This window comes from Leptonotus elevatus, chromosome 12 (assembly GCF_054856555.1).
Source record: "Leptonotus elevatus isolate MCC_2025b chromosome 12, RoL_Lele_1.0, whole genome shotgun sequence".
NCBI lineage: Eukaryota > Metazoa > Chordata > Actinopteri > Syngnathiformes > Syngnathidae > Leptonotus > Leptonotus elevatus.
Window position 1 is genome coordinate 12768350 of NC_141250.1, and position 17284 is coordinate 12785633.

The following is a 17284-nucleotide window of genomic DNA, read 5'->3' on the forward strand; positions in this document are numbered from 1 at the left end:
GCTATTTTGTTATATTATTGTATTTTATAAATGTACAATCAACTAAACATATAGGCTGAGAAGAAATGCTAATTCCATGTCACTTCTGAATCTCCATATTTTCCTAAGGTCTCTATTTGTTCTGCTGATCTTTACTGTTGTTAGCCAAAAAGTTTTTTTTGGGGGGGTGGTGGGGGGGGGGGGGGGGTGTTCATTCTTGATCCTTAGGGTGTTTTGACGAAATCATGTGACAGATGTTATTAAGACACCTGGGTACTGTTTTAAAAAGCACAAAATATGCATTATATATTTTAAGGATATGGAAGTGCATATTCCAACAGTAATAACGTTTGAGATGTTTTTATATGTGGGTGGTAAAACATGAGGAACAATGTCATGCATTGTTTTTGTTTCTCTTTTGGTCATATGACTCATTCATTCACTCAGGGACTTTTTCCTCACAGGGAGCAATGTACTGACCTCGGCATGTGACACCGAATGCATGCTGCATTTCCTGTTTGCTGACAGATCGCATATGTATTTTTTTTAAAAAAACACAGACAAGTATGTAGTATTATAGAATTAGGTGTTTGTATTATTTTATTTTATTTGTGCTTTGATAATTCATTAGTTTGTTTATAATTCCCCTATTAATATTTATTTGTATTGTTTTTTTTTTATCAAGGAATTTAGGACATATGTAAAATAAAGGACAGATGTGGTTATTCGTCTTATTTTGTTAGTTTGATATTAGATATACTAAATTGGTATGATGTTAGTGTTTATATTTATTATTCATTTTTAATTTGTTATGAATGTAGTTATATTATAGTAAAATCCATAATGCATTAGTATTTTTGAATATTTTAGTATTTGGGTATTTCATTTTAGTTCGTTGTTTGAATTGTTATTCTTATTATAATATTTATTTTTAAGAATACAGTACATATTACTTAATATTTTGCTAATATTTACTATTATTTTCTTTATATGTCTTTAATACAAATTCGAGACAGGCCACCAAACACAACCAACTAACAGCAAACAAAAACACTGAATGTTAATGGAACACATTCTACTTCATCTAATCTTGCATCGAGGGGAAAAAAGCACCTTAATGTCACATAATCACATTTGAATTTGTATTCATACAGTGCACCCTGTTGTTAACATATCAGCAAAATCCTTCCTCCCCTGTAGTGTTAGCATCTGTCTCGTTTGACCTTGACAAGACTCGTTAAACTAAGACACCGTGTGCATTGTCGTCAGATATTATCCGCTCATCATATCTGCAATGCATACATTTTATTTCAGTGTGCAGGTTTTACTGTTTATAATGGCGCGTTTAATGTTAACCACATAATGCATTCTATCAGTACGGGTTCACGGTGGCAAGATTTTGGAAGGAAAAAAAAAGCTATTAAAATAGAAGAGTCGTTATGATTTTAATGCTAATAATAATACAAAATAAAACAAATCTCACATGGATTTATTGCTGTTCCCTTGGTAACAAGGAAACCCTTTGCCCTTCGAGCCTCCTGGCTTTCGTGTGGACCAAACCACACTATTTCCAGAGGGGTGCCCATATGTAGACGTTGTCAAATGTATATATCTATTTCACTGAATAGGCTTAATATACTATATATTGAGATTTAAAGTAAATATTTTTCTGGTTTAGGTCATGCTAAACGATCTAAAATTAATTATTCACGTTTTAAAGCCCCGCGGTACTTCCCCACACCCCTCCGTGACATAACGTCAACGACTGTACAGTAAGCTGTCAAGAGCTTGTTGCTCAAAGCTGTGTAATGTCACAAAGTAATGGCCGTTGGAAAATGACGTCCACGTAGTTATACGAGACACTTTAGCTACCGTTTCGCTTAACATCAAGCGGTTGTGGAGCGCTCGTTTCGGCCTCACGGTTGTTTTTTTACTCGCCGTGTCCGAGCTGCGCTGCGGTGCGGTATAATTGGCGCCCCCCTCCCCTCCTTCTGCTCCCACCAACCCCGCGGACAGCGGTTCATCCGCGGCGATGAGGTAAGCAACTTCTCGCCCCTGGCAAACCGGAGTTAGCAGCATGCTAAATGCTAACACGTCGTCATGACGTGCGCGTGGGCCCAGCCTTGGCGGTGCTAATGCTAATGCTACGTCAGAATTAGTATATTTTATTGTCGACTCATTTGAAGAAAAACACACGCCCTACGTTATAGCGCTGATGTACGTGAGAGGCCCGTGACGTTAAACTGGCCTTTTGACGTCGTAATAGTGACGTTGTGTCTTCTGAGTGTCATGTCGTCCAGGGTACGTCACAGTTCCGCGTGAAATGGAAATAATTCATTTAGTGCACCGTGAACATCCATTTTGAACACAATTATGTTATCTGTTCTAAAGCAGGGGATTGTTTTCATAGGGGTTAAATTGTCTCCAGATTGAGAGGCTAGAGCTGTACATTAACCTCGCAGGCTTAGCAAATAGTACTTTTTTTCCCCCAAAGGAAACGCCTGATATGGTCATACTAAAAGGAAACAAACTCTTGGTGTCTTCTGTGAGGAAGCATGGGCTTCTTACTAAAAGTTACCATGGTTTTGTATGTAAAAAATCAGAAATAAAATGTACATTTCTGCATTCAAATGTGATGATTTCCAGTGGCAGGGAATATTCCATCAGTTGCAAAGGAAAGTTTTTATTCCAAGTAGCAGCAGTGTTTTGCAGACAGCTTTCACCCTGTGTATCCCTTTCTTGTTCCCAATTGGTCCATTCCAGACTGGGAGGATCTTCCCGGCAGGAAGGGGGGGGAGGCTGGGAATGTTGGACTCAGTCGCGCCAGTATCCCTGTTGTCGAGGAGAAAATGTATTTTTCCCACTGAGTTGTGTTTGTCTTTCATATGATCTTTTTAAATCTGTGCCTCAGTGCCTCTGAAGTTGTGGACGGGCGTGCTGCATATAAGCGAGGGCAGCTGGGTAGGTAAAGTCGGTTGCCCTGGCTCATTTCCTGACTTGTGCCCCAAAGGAATGTTCTCTTGTGTGCGACGGGATTTCACGATGGCTCGCGACAGTAAGCTCTGGGTCAACCAATGCGAGCGAAAACTTAAGCCTGTGCGTTTGTCAAGCTAACTTCTCAGAATGCACTTTATATGCTAGCTAATCCATTTCCCCCTCCAGCCTCAACTTCCTGTGTGTCCCACGGCTAAGTGTACAAAACAGGAGTGTGTATCCTGTTCTGTGTTTGACTAGCCCTGCACGTGTGTTTAAACATTGTATTACCTACTTTGTTTTCTTTACAGACTGATGTCAATCTTAACTAAGCATTGTATAAAATGTTCAGTGTCGTAAATGTATTAGATTTGCCACAACACTTCTTGCCAAACTTTTTTTCTGAAGGCAGTATTTACTTTGTACAAGTGCCAAATTCTGATGCATTGTATTGACAGCGATTTCTAGTGAGAGATACCCGAACACATGAAGCAAACCACATGCACAGACAGACACCCAGGTTGCACACAGTCAAAAATGGGCAGTCACAACATGTAAGTAAGCAATAATACATAACAAATACAAATATTGACCATTATTATTATTATTATTATTAAGTTGGTCCTCGGTGTGACTTGGAAAATGAGTTTGAATTACCTTTGGCAATTGGTCTAAGGTTTTACTGACTATATTTCCATCACTGTTATCAACAGAGTAGCCAAAAGGTCCCATGTTGACCTGAATAAACTTGGAGGGTCTGCAATTTCAGGGTCATTTGTAGTAAAACCATGCGCCTTTATATTTCCCATACTACTATGTGTAGTTTTTGTGCTAAATCTAGCTCAAAGTGAGGTCTAACGCCCAATTCACACTGTGGAACAGCCACGGTGCGTTTTCCGTACGGCTGCCGCACGGACTGCAATTCACACCGCGTGCGTTGCGTGAGCTGTCCGTATCCGGAAATCTGCACCCGCCAGACCACAAGGTGACGGGGGTTCACGCTGGGGAGTTGAGTTCACGCGATAACAACCGTGTATATAGAGTCCTATTTGTATACAATAGCCACACTTGCCTGTTGTCACATCGATATGCTTTCGGACATTATTTCTGGCTCTTCTAGCATGGGTAAGTACGTTTTGTGTTTAAATTGTGTTATTTTTTCATGTTTAATTTAATCTGAGCTCGTTTTTTGTCTTTAAATGTTCGACTCATGTCATATTATGCAGTTAGCTAGGTTCCCTCCCCCCGAAAATGAGTTCACAAACGGTTTTATTTTGAAATATACTGGATCTACCTTGATGCCGACGCTCGACTTCCTGTCCGGCTCGTGTAATTTCTTCAGCTTCATGAAAATCTGCAAGCGTTCCGCATGCAGCGTCCGGGAAAAATGTGTGAATTGACACGCAGACTCGAATGCTTTCTATTCCTTGCGCCGGCCGTACGGAAAACGCACCGCGTCCGTTCCGCAGTCAGTGTGAATTGGGCGTAACTGTGCAGGCAGGTGATGTTTTCTTTCTTTTGGGATTTTCGTAACGACTCACAGTTAGAAATGGGCCATTGCGCCATTGTGGGAGTGAACACAGCCCACTTGCTTCCTGAGCAAATTGAAGTGGGTTCAGAAGAGGCGCACAGTCTTCATGGTGGAAGCATAAACTGACTCAGTGGATTGCACGCAACACGTGATTGACACGTGCCAAGTACGTCTGAACACACTACTTGTAGTACATCGACGTCAGTGAAGGTAGAGAATTGCAATTTTTGCTTTGCATTCTGTATAGATGCAGGCTTAATGCGATTTGTGCATTTTACTCAATTTACACTGGCATGACGCAAAACCCAATTGTGCAACTCGAGAGTAAAAACATTTTTAACTGGATTTTGATGAAAATTGATGTCTGTCTAAGACACTTGGATTACCGCTTGAATATGATTTGGATCTGAAAGGGGGGTATTTTATGTGAGAAAAGTTGTGAAGTGACCGATTACATTATCTTTGGTAACAAATTGAGGAAGTTTTGAGCATTCGTGATCTAGTTCCTTATCTGGGTCATGTTCTGTCCGTGGTTATATCTCAAAAAGTGTGTCCATGTCGACAGCTGCTGCTACTGCAACAAGCGTGAAATCATATTCATGACTGCATTACAAAGAAACTTGGCTTATTACACAATATTTGCTTAGCTCTTTAATTCGGTCGCAACACCAAACTATATGAGCTACGGATACAGTCACAATACAACAGGGATCACCAAATATTCATATTAAGTCAAACTCCATTTTTATTTAAAAATTTACAAAAATACCATTTTGGAATTCCAGCCATGTTATGCAGGCTACCTCAATATTCTAGCTGTTCAAAAGTATTTAGACAAATAGCTTATTTGCTATTGGCCTTGTAAGGTACATTACCTTGTTAATCCAGAAACATTTTTCAGTGGACATGTGTGGCTATGATTAAGTAATATTTCTATTTCTGTGTGTTTCAGATCACCAATATAAGTGCCTTTAAGAAGATAACCACAGCTTGAAGTCGGAGGAAAGCTTGTTTTTCCTTCTGGGCCAGAAACAACATTTGGGGGGCACTATTTTTCACATCACAAAGAAGGATAATGGTGTAAAGAAGCAACTGGTCGCATCATTTCCAAAGAAAAGCCAATGAGTGGTGGTGTATGACGGATGGGTAATCTCCAAGCTCAGCGACCCTCTTTTTCATCCTTCTTGCTCCAACTCATGGAGGACTCATCAGCTTGTTTTAGTAGAGGATTTTGATCGGCCTTTCCGCTTTCAGCACCGTGATTGTCTTTTAATAAAAACAGTTTATGATCAAAAACCTTTGGACATGGCGTCGGGGAGAGACACAAAATGGCTGACCCTGGAAGTATGTCGACAGTTTCAGCGAGGGAACTGTTCTCGCAGTGACGAAGAGTGCAAATTTGCTCACCCGCCAAAGAGCTGCCAAGTGGAAAACGGGAGGGTCATCGCCTGCTTTGACTCGCTAAAAGTAAGAAAGATCACATTATACAGTTTTCAGTGCTGCTGCTTGTGCTGGAAAGTTGAGGTTTTGGTGGCTATCGGCTATCAGCTGGCTTGTCCACTAATGGCATCTATCATGCCATGTGATCTCGTAGCAAGCGTCCCATGACTTTCATTTGAAACAAACATCCTGCACTGATGTCTTTGTAGATGTTAGCCAGCCGCACAACACCCCAGGTTAAGGGTGTGAAGACATGTTTTTCTTTCATGTGGCTAACAGATGCTCATGCAAAGTATTGTAGTTGACTATTGTCTGCCTTTTTGTTGACAAGCACACAAATTCAACAATTAAACTCGGTCATTTCCTAACAAATTGACAGGATTCTCTCATACAGTGTCCATAGGCTTTTATTTCATTATCAACAGAGAGGACAAGGCAAGTATTAGCCGTATGGCAAGGCTTGAAATAAAATGGGTTTGCTGCGCGTTTTGTGAGTCAACATTTTCATGCATTATTAAAGAAACTGCTGATGTTTAATTATAAACAGAATACTCATCCTCTGTTGGAGGTAATGATATTTTTTAGAGGGGAGGCTTTTGTTTTGATCAACTGCAGAGAGTACCTGGCTTTTCTTGGTAGCAAGACATTTTATTTTTAGGGGAGGCTTTTGAGTAATCAGCTGCAGAAAATACTGGGCCGCTATTTAGGGGGGCTTGGCATTTATTAGAGGGGAGGCCATTATTAAACCCCCGCAGAGAGTAACTGGCGTTTATTCATGGTATGGCATTTGTTAGACAACTGTACCTACCCAGTGCTGATTGGAGGAGAGGTGTCAGCATAGGAACAGATGAAAATGTTTTATTTTTTCACTGGCAGAGAGAACCAGATGTCTGCTAGGAGTTTAGCATTTACTAGAGGGGATGCCTTGAATATTTAACTACCTGCAGAGAATACTTTTCGAGGTTAGGTACTTTTTAGAGAAGAGGATTTAACTGAGCTACAAATAACACCATACCTTGATTAGGGAAAGACATTTATTGGATGGGATGCATTTATTTAATGCAATGCAAAGAGTACTGGTCGTCTATTCATTGGTAAGGAATTGTTTTTAGTGCAAGGCTTCTGTTTAATCAACTGCAGAGAGAATCAGACCTCTATCAGGAGGCAAGGCTTTAATTAGAGGGGAGACCCTAATTAATCTTCTGCAGAGGGTAAGGTGCCAGCTGTCTATTTGTGGAAAGCCATTCATTAGAGGGACACTTTTATTTAGTCAACTGCATACAGTACCAGGTGCAGATTTAAGATGAAGCCTATAGTGACTCTTTCTGGCCGTGGAGTCAGTTAGAAAAAAGAGAAAACGATTTGATCTCTGAAGTACTCCAAAAACAAATGATTTCCTCACACGTGTGAAGCATAAGCTTGCACTCGATGCCACGTCACTGTGATGAGCTCGCTAATGACACCACTGCCGCTGTGGAGGAGTGTGGACTGGTGACCGTCCCTGATGGTCGATTCCGAGGATGGAACCTTGCCTGGAAACTTGTCTTCAGTGGAAAATTAAATAAAAGGAGCTTAATGTACTTCCTTTGCTGCTGTTCTCTGAATGCAGGGTCGATGCTCCAGAGAGAACTGCAAGTACCTCCATCCGCCTTCACACTTAAAGACCCAGCTGGAAATAAACGGCCGCAACAATCTCATCCAGCAAAAGACAGCAGCTGCGGTGCTTGCCCAGCAGATGCAGATCATGATCCCTACGGCCAGTCTGCAGTCTGTGGTGAGTCCCCCACCTTGAGCTCGAGCAATCCCACCTCTCTTGGCCCTATTGCCTCACATCCTTCATTTCCTGGGACACAGGGTCTTGGCACTAACTCTGGTCTTGGCTACGGTTCCTACTTGACGCCCTTAAGCCACGGGATGGGCTTGCTTCCCACAGACATGCTCCCTAGCAGCCAGGTTCTTGTTTCAGGTAGCCCGCCCATCACGGTCCAGAGCTCACCTTCTTCCTCCTCCTCTTCGCCCTCCCAGAAGCTCCAGCGCACTGACAAACTGGAGGTAAAGTTGAGCCACTCCAATCTAACACACTGCTTGACATCTGATTGTTTGGGATTTGAAACCATTGGAGAAAAACAGAAATAGAAATAATGTGTTCCTATGTCAAAATGTGGTCGTCAAAAATGTTCTTGCCATCAAAATAAAATTTTTCCCTACTGTTTTATCTATAACTTGGCTCTTAAATGAGTCTGTGATCTGGTTCTAAGTTTGATATCTATGCGGTTTGTTGACTGCTATGCAATAGCTGTTTGCAAAATGTATCCAAGTGAGCCGATCAGATTTGCGATTGCAGGTATGTCGTGAGTTCCAGCGAGGTACCTGCGCTCGGGGGGAGACCGACTGCCGCTTCGCGCACCCCAGCGACAGCCCCATGATCGACACCGTCGACAACACCGTTACCGTTTGCATGGATTACATCAAGAGTCGCTGCAGCCGCGACAAGTGCAAGTATTTTCACCCGCCTGCACACTTGCAGGCCAAAATTAAGTCCGGTCAACATCAGACAGCCATGGCGGCCCAGGCCACAGCTGCAGCCGTGGTAAGACGCCCATGCCGTCCCTCTCCTAAGAATGAGCTCAATTAATTCATGTTTAATGGCAGCTAACAACAAGTGACATATTGTAGTACAGACTTTCTAACATGTAAAGTCTAATTTGTATTAAGCTATAAACTGAGTTCAGACTGCAAGTCATAGTTTAACCAAAATGTGCTCTTTGTTACGTGTGCTATACATGTTCTCCATAGACCATCTGTGTTGTTTGAACGTAAACCATCATATTTATTTCTCCATTTCACTTATACTTTACTGCATGGCTCTAATATGTAGTTGGTCTAATTTTATCTTCGTATCTTGTTATGTACCAAACAAATATGAGATAGCTGCTGTTGCACTCAAACGCCTAACATGGCTCTCGTTTTGATCGTCTGAAAACACAGCTACATAGTCCGTTATGTCATGATATTTTACAACATTCTATGTATTTTGTGTTACTTCGCTTTAATTTTCAATGGCATGGTGTATGCATTGTAAGGAGGGGCACGTAACTAAATTTGACCATAGGGAGGAAACAATTAAATTACATATTTTTTAATGTCGTTGCACCACAGATAATGTTTCAAGAATATGTGAGGCCTAACTTGGCTTGAAACTAATTAATATAGTCAAGTAGATTACTGGTTCTTGTCTAGAAATAGAAATAGGTAAACATGAATGTATTCCAAAAATCAAATGATGCAGACATGCTAACACGCTAACTTCACTAGCCAGGATAAACTCACTGGTTGCAATCGAGGGATGGGAAAATCTGTTCTGAACTCCTGTATACTAGTCAGTGTCATTTGTCCCTTTTGTTCTTCAGGCCCACAGATTAGTTTAGACTAAATCAACAGTTCCAGCAGCAACAGCCATGCACTCCATTTTGCCTCAATTATTTTAAGGAAAAATTAACGTGATTCTACGCAATTAACAATCGATTAATGAACTAATCAGTTATTATGCCCATCTCTAATGCATCGCTCCCATGAACACATGCTGGTTGTGTTTACTCCATGTTGCCATATTCTTTAACAGCTCCTGTTCTTAGTGTTTAACAAAGACTGCAACAGTATGTAGAATGATGATCTGTAGAATTGTAAAGCTACTGAATACTAAATGGCACATGCTGACCGTCAGGTGTTTATCGTTAGACAGTGAGTGGTTATTGTGCATGCAAACTGTGTTTTCTGTGGTATACTACATTCAGCTTATTTTTGTTTTCCCCCTTCTCATCTATGCACAACGCTGTCCCCCATGATGCACCTCTGCTTGCTGTATGTTAATACGCTTGACCCCCCATTGGCCCACTGCCATCATGTGCTCGCTGTCTGCTCTTAAAAGACTCAGTCGACTGCCAAAGCAATGAAGCGACCCCTCGAGGCAACTGTAGACCTGGTATTTTCACCTTTTGCTTTGCATGTAGCCAGTAAATGATACTGTGATAACATGTCTTTTCGTCACTGTGAGCTTCCTGTAGTTTCATTTGTGTCAATCTCAATAGAGTTAATGTGATACATTATTTCCATTCGTATTTGTATCCTGAAACCACGAGTGCATGCTGTGTAATTAACAGATACATTTGTTGTTTAGTCTTTTTTTCTTCTTCTTCTTTTTTTTATTGACCAACAAATAATTACAAATGTGTGCTTAAATGAGTCGTGTTGTTTGCGTTGCAGGGTTTCCCCCACAGCATCCTGCAACCGCTACCAAAGAGGGCAGCTCTAGAGAAGAGCAACTGGGCCAGCTCATTGCTCAGCCCCAGTTTGTTGCACTACCAGCAGGCTCTGGCCAGCACGCAGCTGCAGCAGCACGCGGCCGCATTCTACCCCGCAGGTACGCGTTGACTCACTCGACAAGGTTTTCCCTACAGAAATGAGCAAGTGGGCTGTTATTCTGTCAGAGAATCGCTAAGGAAACTTTGACTGTACATTGTTTACCTTCATTGTCATTAGGTGTAGCAATCTAATGATGTCCGATTAAAAGAGATCAATTGTGCAGTCACAAAGATGATGACAAGGAGAATTTGTGATGCACTTGGTTACGTATAACCAAAGGATTTATGATGGCGACAGTTTGTTAGGGTTAGGATACAGCTGCGCAAAGATATATATTGTTACATGTGGATATTGTTGTGGCTGGAGGGAAAGGCTCCTGTTCAGAAAGGATCGGAGCAATCCATGTGCAGGGTCCAGGCAGGCAGGAAACAGAATCCGAAGCAGGACAGCAAGAGAAGAGCACAAGTCAGGCAGGCTGGCTGGGAACAGAGTCCAGTACAGGGCACTGTAAGTATTGCAGGATATAAATGTTAATTGACTACATGGCCAGACAAAAACAATCTTGACAAAGGGTGTTGACAATCTGCTTGTGCGGTTGAGGACAAGACAGGCTTACGAACGGGCAGCTGTTAATGGGGTGGGTGCGCTGCATTGGCTCCAACATGTCATTCGCAGAGGTGCAGTCATCTGACGCACACTGCCGTTCAGCAAGCAGGACCAACCGAGACATGGCTGCTACCTAGCAACGTTGCTGTTGACATGACAACCGCTTATTTGGCCACCCTACTCTCATTTTGAATGTTTTCTTTTCATAAGAACCTCTTGAGCTTGTACAGTAGACTAACTAGAGGAACAAGCAGATATTTTTTCAACATTCCCTTCTCTTTCCATTGTACCCACACAGGGTCTGTTTTGTGTATGACTCCTGCGAACAGCGTCGGTAAGTAACTTGCCTCACATCGTCCATCGTCAGCCAGGTGAAGCTCACTCAAATGCTAGAACATAAAATCATATTGCACTCAAGATGACACACATTTTTTTTCAATGTTGTTTTTGCACTCATGTCTTCTTGTTACATGGCATTAATATTCCGTTAGATGTTACCTCAGCTTTTAGAAGTATAATTTTTGAATAGGCATTATCCTTGTGGTAGGATAAAAAAGTCAAAACTCGCAACATTTTAAAATCCATGCTTTCTATGAAAAACACTCGTAAGCCACTACACGCCCATGAAATATCATGACGGAGCTGTGAAAATGTTTAAATTGATTGCTGATTTAGAAATTGTGATTTTGATTTTGAAGGTTTTGTTTTATTTAGCTACTTGAGAGAAAAAAAAGATTAAATATTTTAATTTGATTCAAAAAAGCAGCTCAATGACTTATAAAATGACCGTAAATTCAAATTGTTTCAATTGTTAAAAAGTGAAACTCACTTTCAATGGATGTTTCACCACCTCAAGAAATTTCAATATTACCTAAGAAACGGTGAAAATTATTTTAAATATAGAAAATAACTAGGACATTTTTACTGTGTTTAATGAATCTAACATAAATTTCACTGAACAGTTTTCAACTAAAATCAATGAACTTTTTTATGACATTGCAATTTTTCGTGATACATATAAATTGTCATCTTTTTAATTAAAATGTTGTTTTTAATTTAGTTGATTCTTTTATCTTGTGTGCCTAACATTGCTGACGGGTGTATCTATGATATTTTACAACAGTATTATTTTGGTAAATATATATTTTAAAAAGCTTTGGTAATATTTAGTGGTGTTGTTGCTTTTCAAATGTCAAATAAATGTCCTAATTGTCCCTATGATCAGTCCTCTCTTTATATTCACCCCGCTGCCTTGCTCTGCTGTGTAATCTCATGCCAGCTGCAGCTCTAACCCAGTGACGCCTTGCTGCTAACGTCATTTTGTATTTGCCTGGCAAAAATAAGAGACAGACACACGTCGCTATGGTTACCATAATGCTCCACCTGCCTTTTCATTGCTTCCATGGTTCCCCCTTCCTGAGCCAGTCCCCATGATGTACAGTGCTACGCCTGCTAGTGTCTCTGCAGCAACTTCTCCCGCCACAAGTGTCCCCTACGCAGCAACAGCACCAGCCAATCAGGTTTGCTCCTTTTTTTTTCTTTTCCTTTCGAAGCTTTTAGTCAAGACAACCTTGGGCTCTTTTAAATTGAAGGAGTCGCTTTGTATCCCTGCTTGCATCGGCTGCCATTGAGCTTCATGTTGCCCGTCGATCAGCTACTTCTTCTAGGATCGGCAACACTTGTAGAAACATTGGCAAACCTTGTGTGTCAATTTTCACACTTCTTTTTGCTTTTCTCAATGTCTTTCACATTACCCAGATTGCAGAATTTCACAAAAGTTCTCACAGGTTCGGAGGAGGTACAGGGGAACCTCCTAATCTGAACCCACTAAAAGTTATATAGTTTGGACACCTGGCAAAATTGTGGGGAAAATATGTATTAAAAAAAAATCTTAGCGTTGTCACTAGCGAATATTTTTTAGAATCGATTAATTTATCAATTATTCAATCGAGTAATCGACTAATCAGTTTCATTTAAATTTTACATTAAAGTGTATTACAAAAGCATTTTCTCCCTGATTACTGTTTATTAACCAGTGATTGGTGGTTATTTCGTAATTTGTATTTGTGTAGTGATTTTTATTTTTTTATAAAATAAAAAAGGTGGATTGACGTTGTACTATGTTACGAGTTTGGTCATTGTTTTGCAAAGTAAAAATAGATGTTTCCAAATGTCTTATTTTGATTAAACCCCTGAAGATAGTCTTCTTTCATGAATGACTTTCAGAAATCCGTGAACACTTACTGTTGATATGCTGAAATCAGAGGATTTGGACAATTTTAAATTTAAAAGTGGCTCCAAACGATTATTCGATTGTTAAAATAGTTGTCAATTAATTTGATCATTGGTTACTTGTCGATTAATCTATTCATTTTGACAGCTCTAAAAAAATATATACTGAAAACAAAGCAACAACAAAAGTTAAGTAGAGTCCGGATCTGATCACGTGATCAGATTTTTTTATTTTTTTATTGTGACAGATCATGTCGTTTTCAACTAATCGGAATTTGCATGAACAAAATGGGTTACTGTGGTCCCAACATACGCGGTTTCAAGGTTATAAATTTATCTCCATCGTAAACTAATTATTACCTATCACGAAAGTTGAAATAAACCTCCGCGTTAATACAACTTTACAATGTTTAAAATAATTTGTTGGGCAGTATTCATTGTTGGTGTTGCTAAAGACGCTGTCCCCATCAAGATTTTATACCATTTTAAAGGAGACATAATCCACATTTCTTTCGCACGTTAAAATACTTTCTAGGTGTCTTAATAACGGTGACATGCTCCCGTCAAAATACCCCCAAAATCATGGGATATTTTACGCACACAGTTTTTGTCTCGTTGTTTTCTTCATGATAGTGTTTCAGACAATGTAGTTCTGCATCTTGAAAATGGCTCTATATCTTCTCTCCGCCAACTATTTGAATATTAAAAACATCAGATGTGAATAGCATGTCCCTTTTTAATAATGGACAAAAATGCACATTCAACCCAAATTTCTTCTGTCCACAACACTGACGGATATTTAAGAGCACTTTGTCATGTTTCTACCGGTCCCTCTCTCTAAAACAGATTATTCTCAAGTAACCACCAGAACCAGGACTCAGTGCCACAAAGATCCAGCGAAGCCCGTCTGTACATACAGTGGCGCACGTCACCTGCAGCCAGCCGCATGCTGATCAAGCACCACCAGTACGGTATCCCATTAAGGTCACATAACAAGACCCTGCGCACGGACATATACTGTACACGCATTTGCAACTGTAAATCATCCGCGGTGTATTTATTCCCCGAAGCAACTAGGGAAAAGTAACAATAGTCAGAACCATATAAACAGCAATGTTCTGGAAGATACTAACAGATAGAATTGCTAGTTGAAATTCTAATGATGTAAATAGTCACGTTGGATGTGTGTTCATCATGGCAGTGCCCATCATAAAGGGGTAGCAACCATGTTCGAGATTGTCCACTTTCTTGAATGCGTCGTTTCTTTGTAACAGTAATGATTGTTTGACCTTGTGCCAGATTAAATTGTTTTATTAGCTACTAGTGAAAAGCACTTATTTTAAATTATATCAAATATAAAGATGGCCCTCAGTGTACAGACTTTTATCCACAGTGAGCAGTGCTCCTCCACCTGGTGTGCCTTTGCATTGCATTCAAAGTCTGTTTGCCGCTGTCGACCCAATCGAATGTGCTCTCCAAGGGCACACATTCAACTTTTTTTTGTTGCCCCCCTCCCCCTTTAAAAAAAATATATTTAAATGATGGGTCAGAATGATTGGCGTTTTACTTAACCATTAGTTTATTCAATGTATATTCAAACAGAAGTGTGGTCCTGCAAGGACTGAACTAATGTTGTAACCGTTCAGTCTTGAATGTTACAAGTGCCTAAAGAGTTGTCATATTTAAGGGGCTCCGAATGACATTGTCCTGTATTTAAAAAAAAATAAAAATCTGATCTAGAAAGTCGTGAACACGTCTTAAATGCTTTGCGAAGACCTTTATGAATATTTATGTACCTTCATTATTATTATTACAAATTATTATCTACTCTTTATTTTATTGCATATTTAAGATGACTAGTTCCCCTCTGCCCACCCAACAATGTTTCTTAAGTAGTTGAATGTGCAGATGATTAGAATAATTTAAAGAAGGACGTAAAGTGTTGACAAGATGGAGGACACTCTGTTAAATATGTTGATTATTACTTTTATTCCTCAATTTTACCAACTTTTAAATGTTTAATAGGGATGGGCATTTGACAACATTTCATAAATTGAACATTGGGAAAAGTGATTAATTGATCTTCTTTACTGTTCTAAATTCCTGTTTCAGTGTCAAATTGAGCGTAGTAATGCAGCCCGGAGGACTTGTGCCATAGTTTTTGGCATGCGTGGAACTTTTCAATAGTTACGATCGTAAAGCCTTTTCTGTGTGGTTCTATGGAGGGGAGGAGACACGATTTTCAGTGGTGTTAACATGTGTTAGGACGTGATAAGAGTAGTAAGCATACACATGGTGATTTGTTTTTTCTCGTCAAGTGTGAGACCTGCCACGTTTTAAAACGATTAAAAAATAATAATAATATAATGTGTATTATATATATTTTAACTACTATGTATATATTTTCCTCCTGGAGCTGCTCAGAAAATGGTGAGGACTGAGAGTCTAAATGATAGACCAGTCCAATATTCACAAACGCAAATCTTAGTGTGTGTGTAGTCAACACCGACAGTTGGTTCGGGACAGGAAACTCACAATTGTCCGTGGTGTGTTCATCTCGAGAGTGCCACACACAATAAAATGAAGCAAAGTGAGGACGTTTTTCACACATTTAAATAAGTCGGTTGACATGTTTAAAAATGTGTGGACCCTGTCTTAGGCAGCACTTCATTCACTCTCAGTTGCTTCAAGACACGATTTCAATTAACCAGTCAATTACAAACAATTCTTGAAGATCAATTAATCGATGAATATGCCCATCCTAAGTGTCCGTTGTTTGTTTTTGTTTTTAAACACGACTATGTTTGATTAATTCAGACAATCTATTAAGCCGTTATATTATTTCCTCTCCATGATGTCATTTTTTTTTAAATTGCAAATTCTTAGACTTTTATGCTGATGTATGTAATGTTAACCGCGCCAGAACTTACTCCGAGGTTGTCCGTGAATGTAACTTCATATAAGCTTACTTTAGTTGAGATTCTTCAAAAAAATTTAATCCAAGTGGAAAGTGATCTCATTTGCCTCCGACAAGTCGTCGTTTGGTGTTCAGGGTGTCTGGAGGAAAAGACCATAGAATTGTTGAAGTAACTAAAGTGCATTTTGTACGTGGTAGCGTAATAAGCGTTCATCTTTCATCTTACTCGTCACAAACTAAGGATGTCTGTCGTCGCTGTGATTGTACTGTCAACCATTTTACTATGGTGAAACTATCCAGTGCATAGTAACACTTATTTGGTATGGTGGTGTGAAATTTAAACATACTGCAGTAAATAATCCACTGTTAGTGAATCCATCAAACATCAGTATCATTTCGATTGAGATTTTCTGATGTGGAACATTTCTTTGAATCTCTTCCACGGCAGTCAATATAACAGAAAAGAGACTATTTTTCTTGTTTGTTTTTTAATTGTGATTGTTGCCTTATTCATCTATGTCTACGTTTGCATTAAATTCCACTCTGCTTGTCAAAAGAGAAGAAGACAACTCTGGGAAATGATGGCCGATGGAGACTAAAAATGTCACTCAGCCCTCAGAAATGCTTTATGATGATGATGATGATGATGATGATGATGATGATGATGTCGTACTGCTATAAATGTCTACATTAATATTGATTTGTTCCATGAGCGGGCCTAACTTTAAACATGTCCTCATTTTCTCATAATAGTGGCGCTTATTTTATTGTGTATGCATTTCATGTGAATAGTGATTTCTAAAGTCTATAAAAAGTCTAATATTGTCAATAAACACTGTCTAAGTGAAGGCAATTTTGTCATCTACTGGTTTTTGTTCTTACACATTTTAAACTCATTATACAGGGCGAGCCAAATGTTGGCATACTGTTTAAATCTACTTTTTTTTTTAATGATGAGAATAAAGGAAAAGGTGTCACTGCCTTATTGAAATTGATGCAGTTGAGAATTTGTGTGGAGCTGCTTTTAGGAGATTGAACTGTTTAATGTACCTGAAGTAATTAAGTGTAAATGTAATAAAATTAATTTTTTAGATCATATACTCTACATACTTTTGGTCCACCCTGTAAAATTATATTATCTCTGAATTCAGTGAACATAAATAAGACCTGTGCATATGATTCAGTTTAAAATTGTGAGTGAAAGGAAATTACACTGAGAAGTGTATAAGAACAATTAATAACCA

At 39.5% G+C, this 17284-nt stretch overlaps 1 protein-coding gene across 4 annotated transcripts; it reads left to right on the forward strand.

Annotated features, from left to right (window-relative positions):
• The first annotated feature begins 1750 nt into the window (after positions 1 to 1750).
• On the forward strand, positions 1751 to 16893 carry LOC147164616 (muscleblind-like protein 2a). 4 transcript variants are annotated; one of them, XM_086090974.1, is made up of 10 exons: positions 1751 to 2016; positions 5436 to 5950; positions 7533 to 7697; positions 7778 to 7975; positions 8268 to 8513; positions 9852 to 9905; positions 10187 to 10343; positions 11190 to 11225; positions 12317 to 12411; positions 13970 to 16893. In XM_086090974.1, exons 2-10 carry the CDS (start codon positions 5789 to 5791, stop codon positions 13982 to 13984), a joined length of 1128 nt encoding a protein of 375 aa, XP_085947100.1. In that variant the 5' UTR covers positions 1751 to 2016; positions 5436 to 5788; the 3' UTR covers positions 13985 to 16893. The 4 variants fall into 4 exon arrangements, with proteins under 4 accessions (XP_085947100.1, XP_085947102.1, XP_085947103.1 ...); XM_086090975.1 differs by lacking the exon at positions 1751 to 2016 and adding an exon at positions 2775 to 2940; XM_086090976.1 differs by lacking the exon at positions 12317 to 12411.
• The last annotated feature ends 391 nt before the right edge of the window (positions 16894 to 17284 follow it).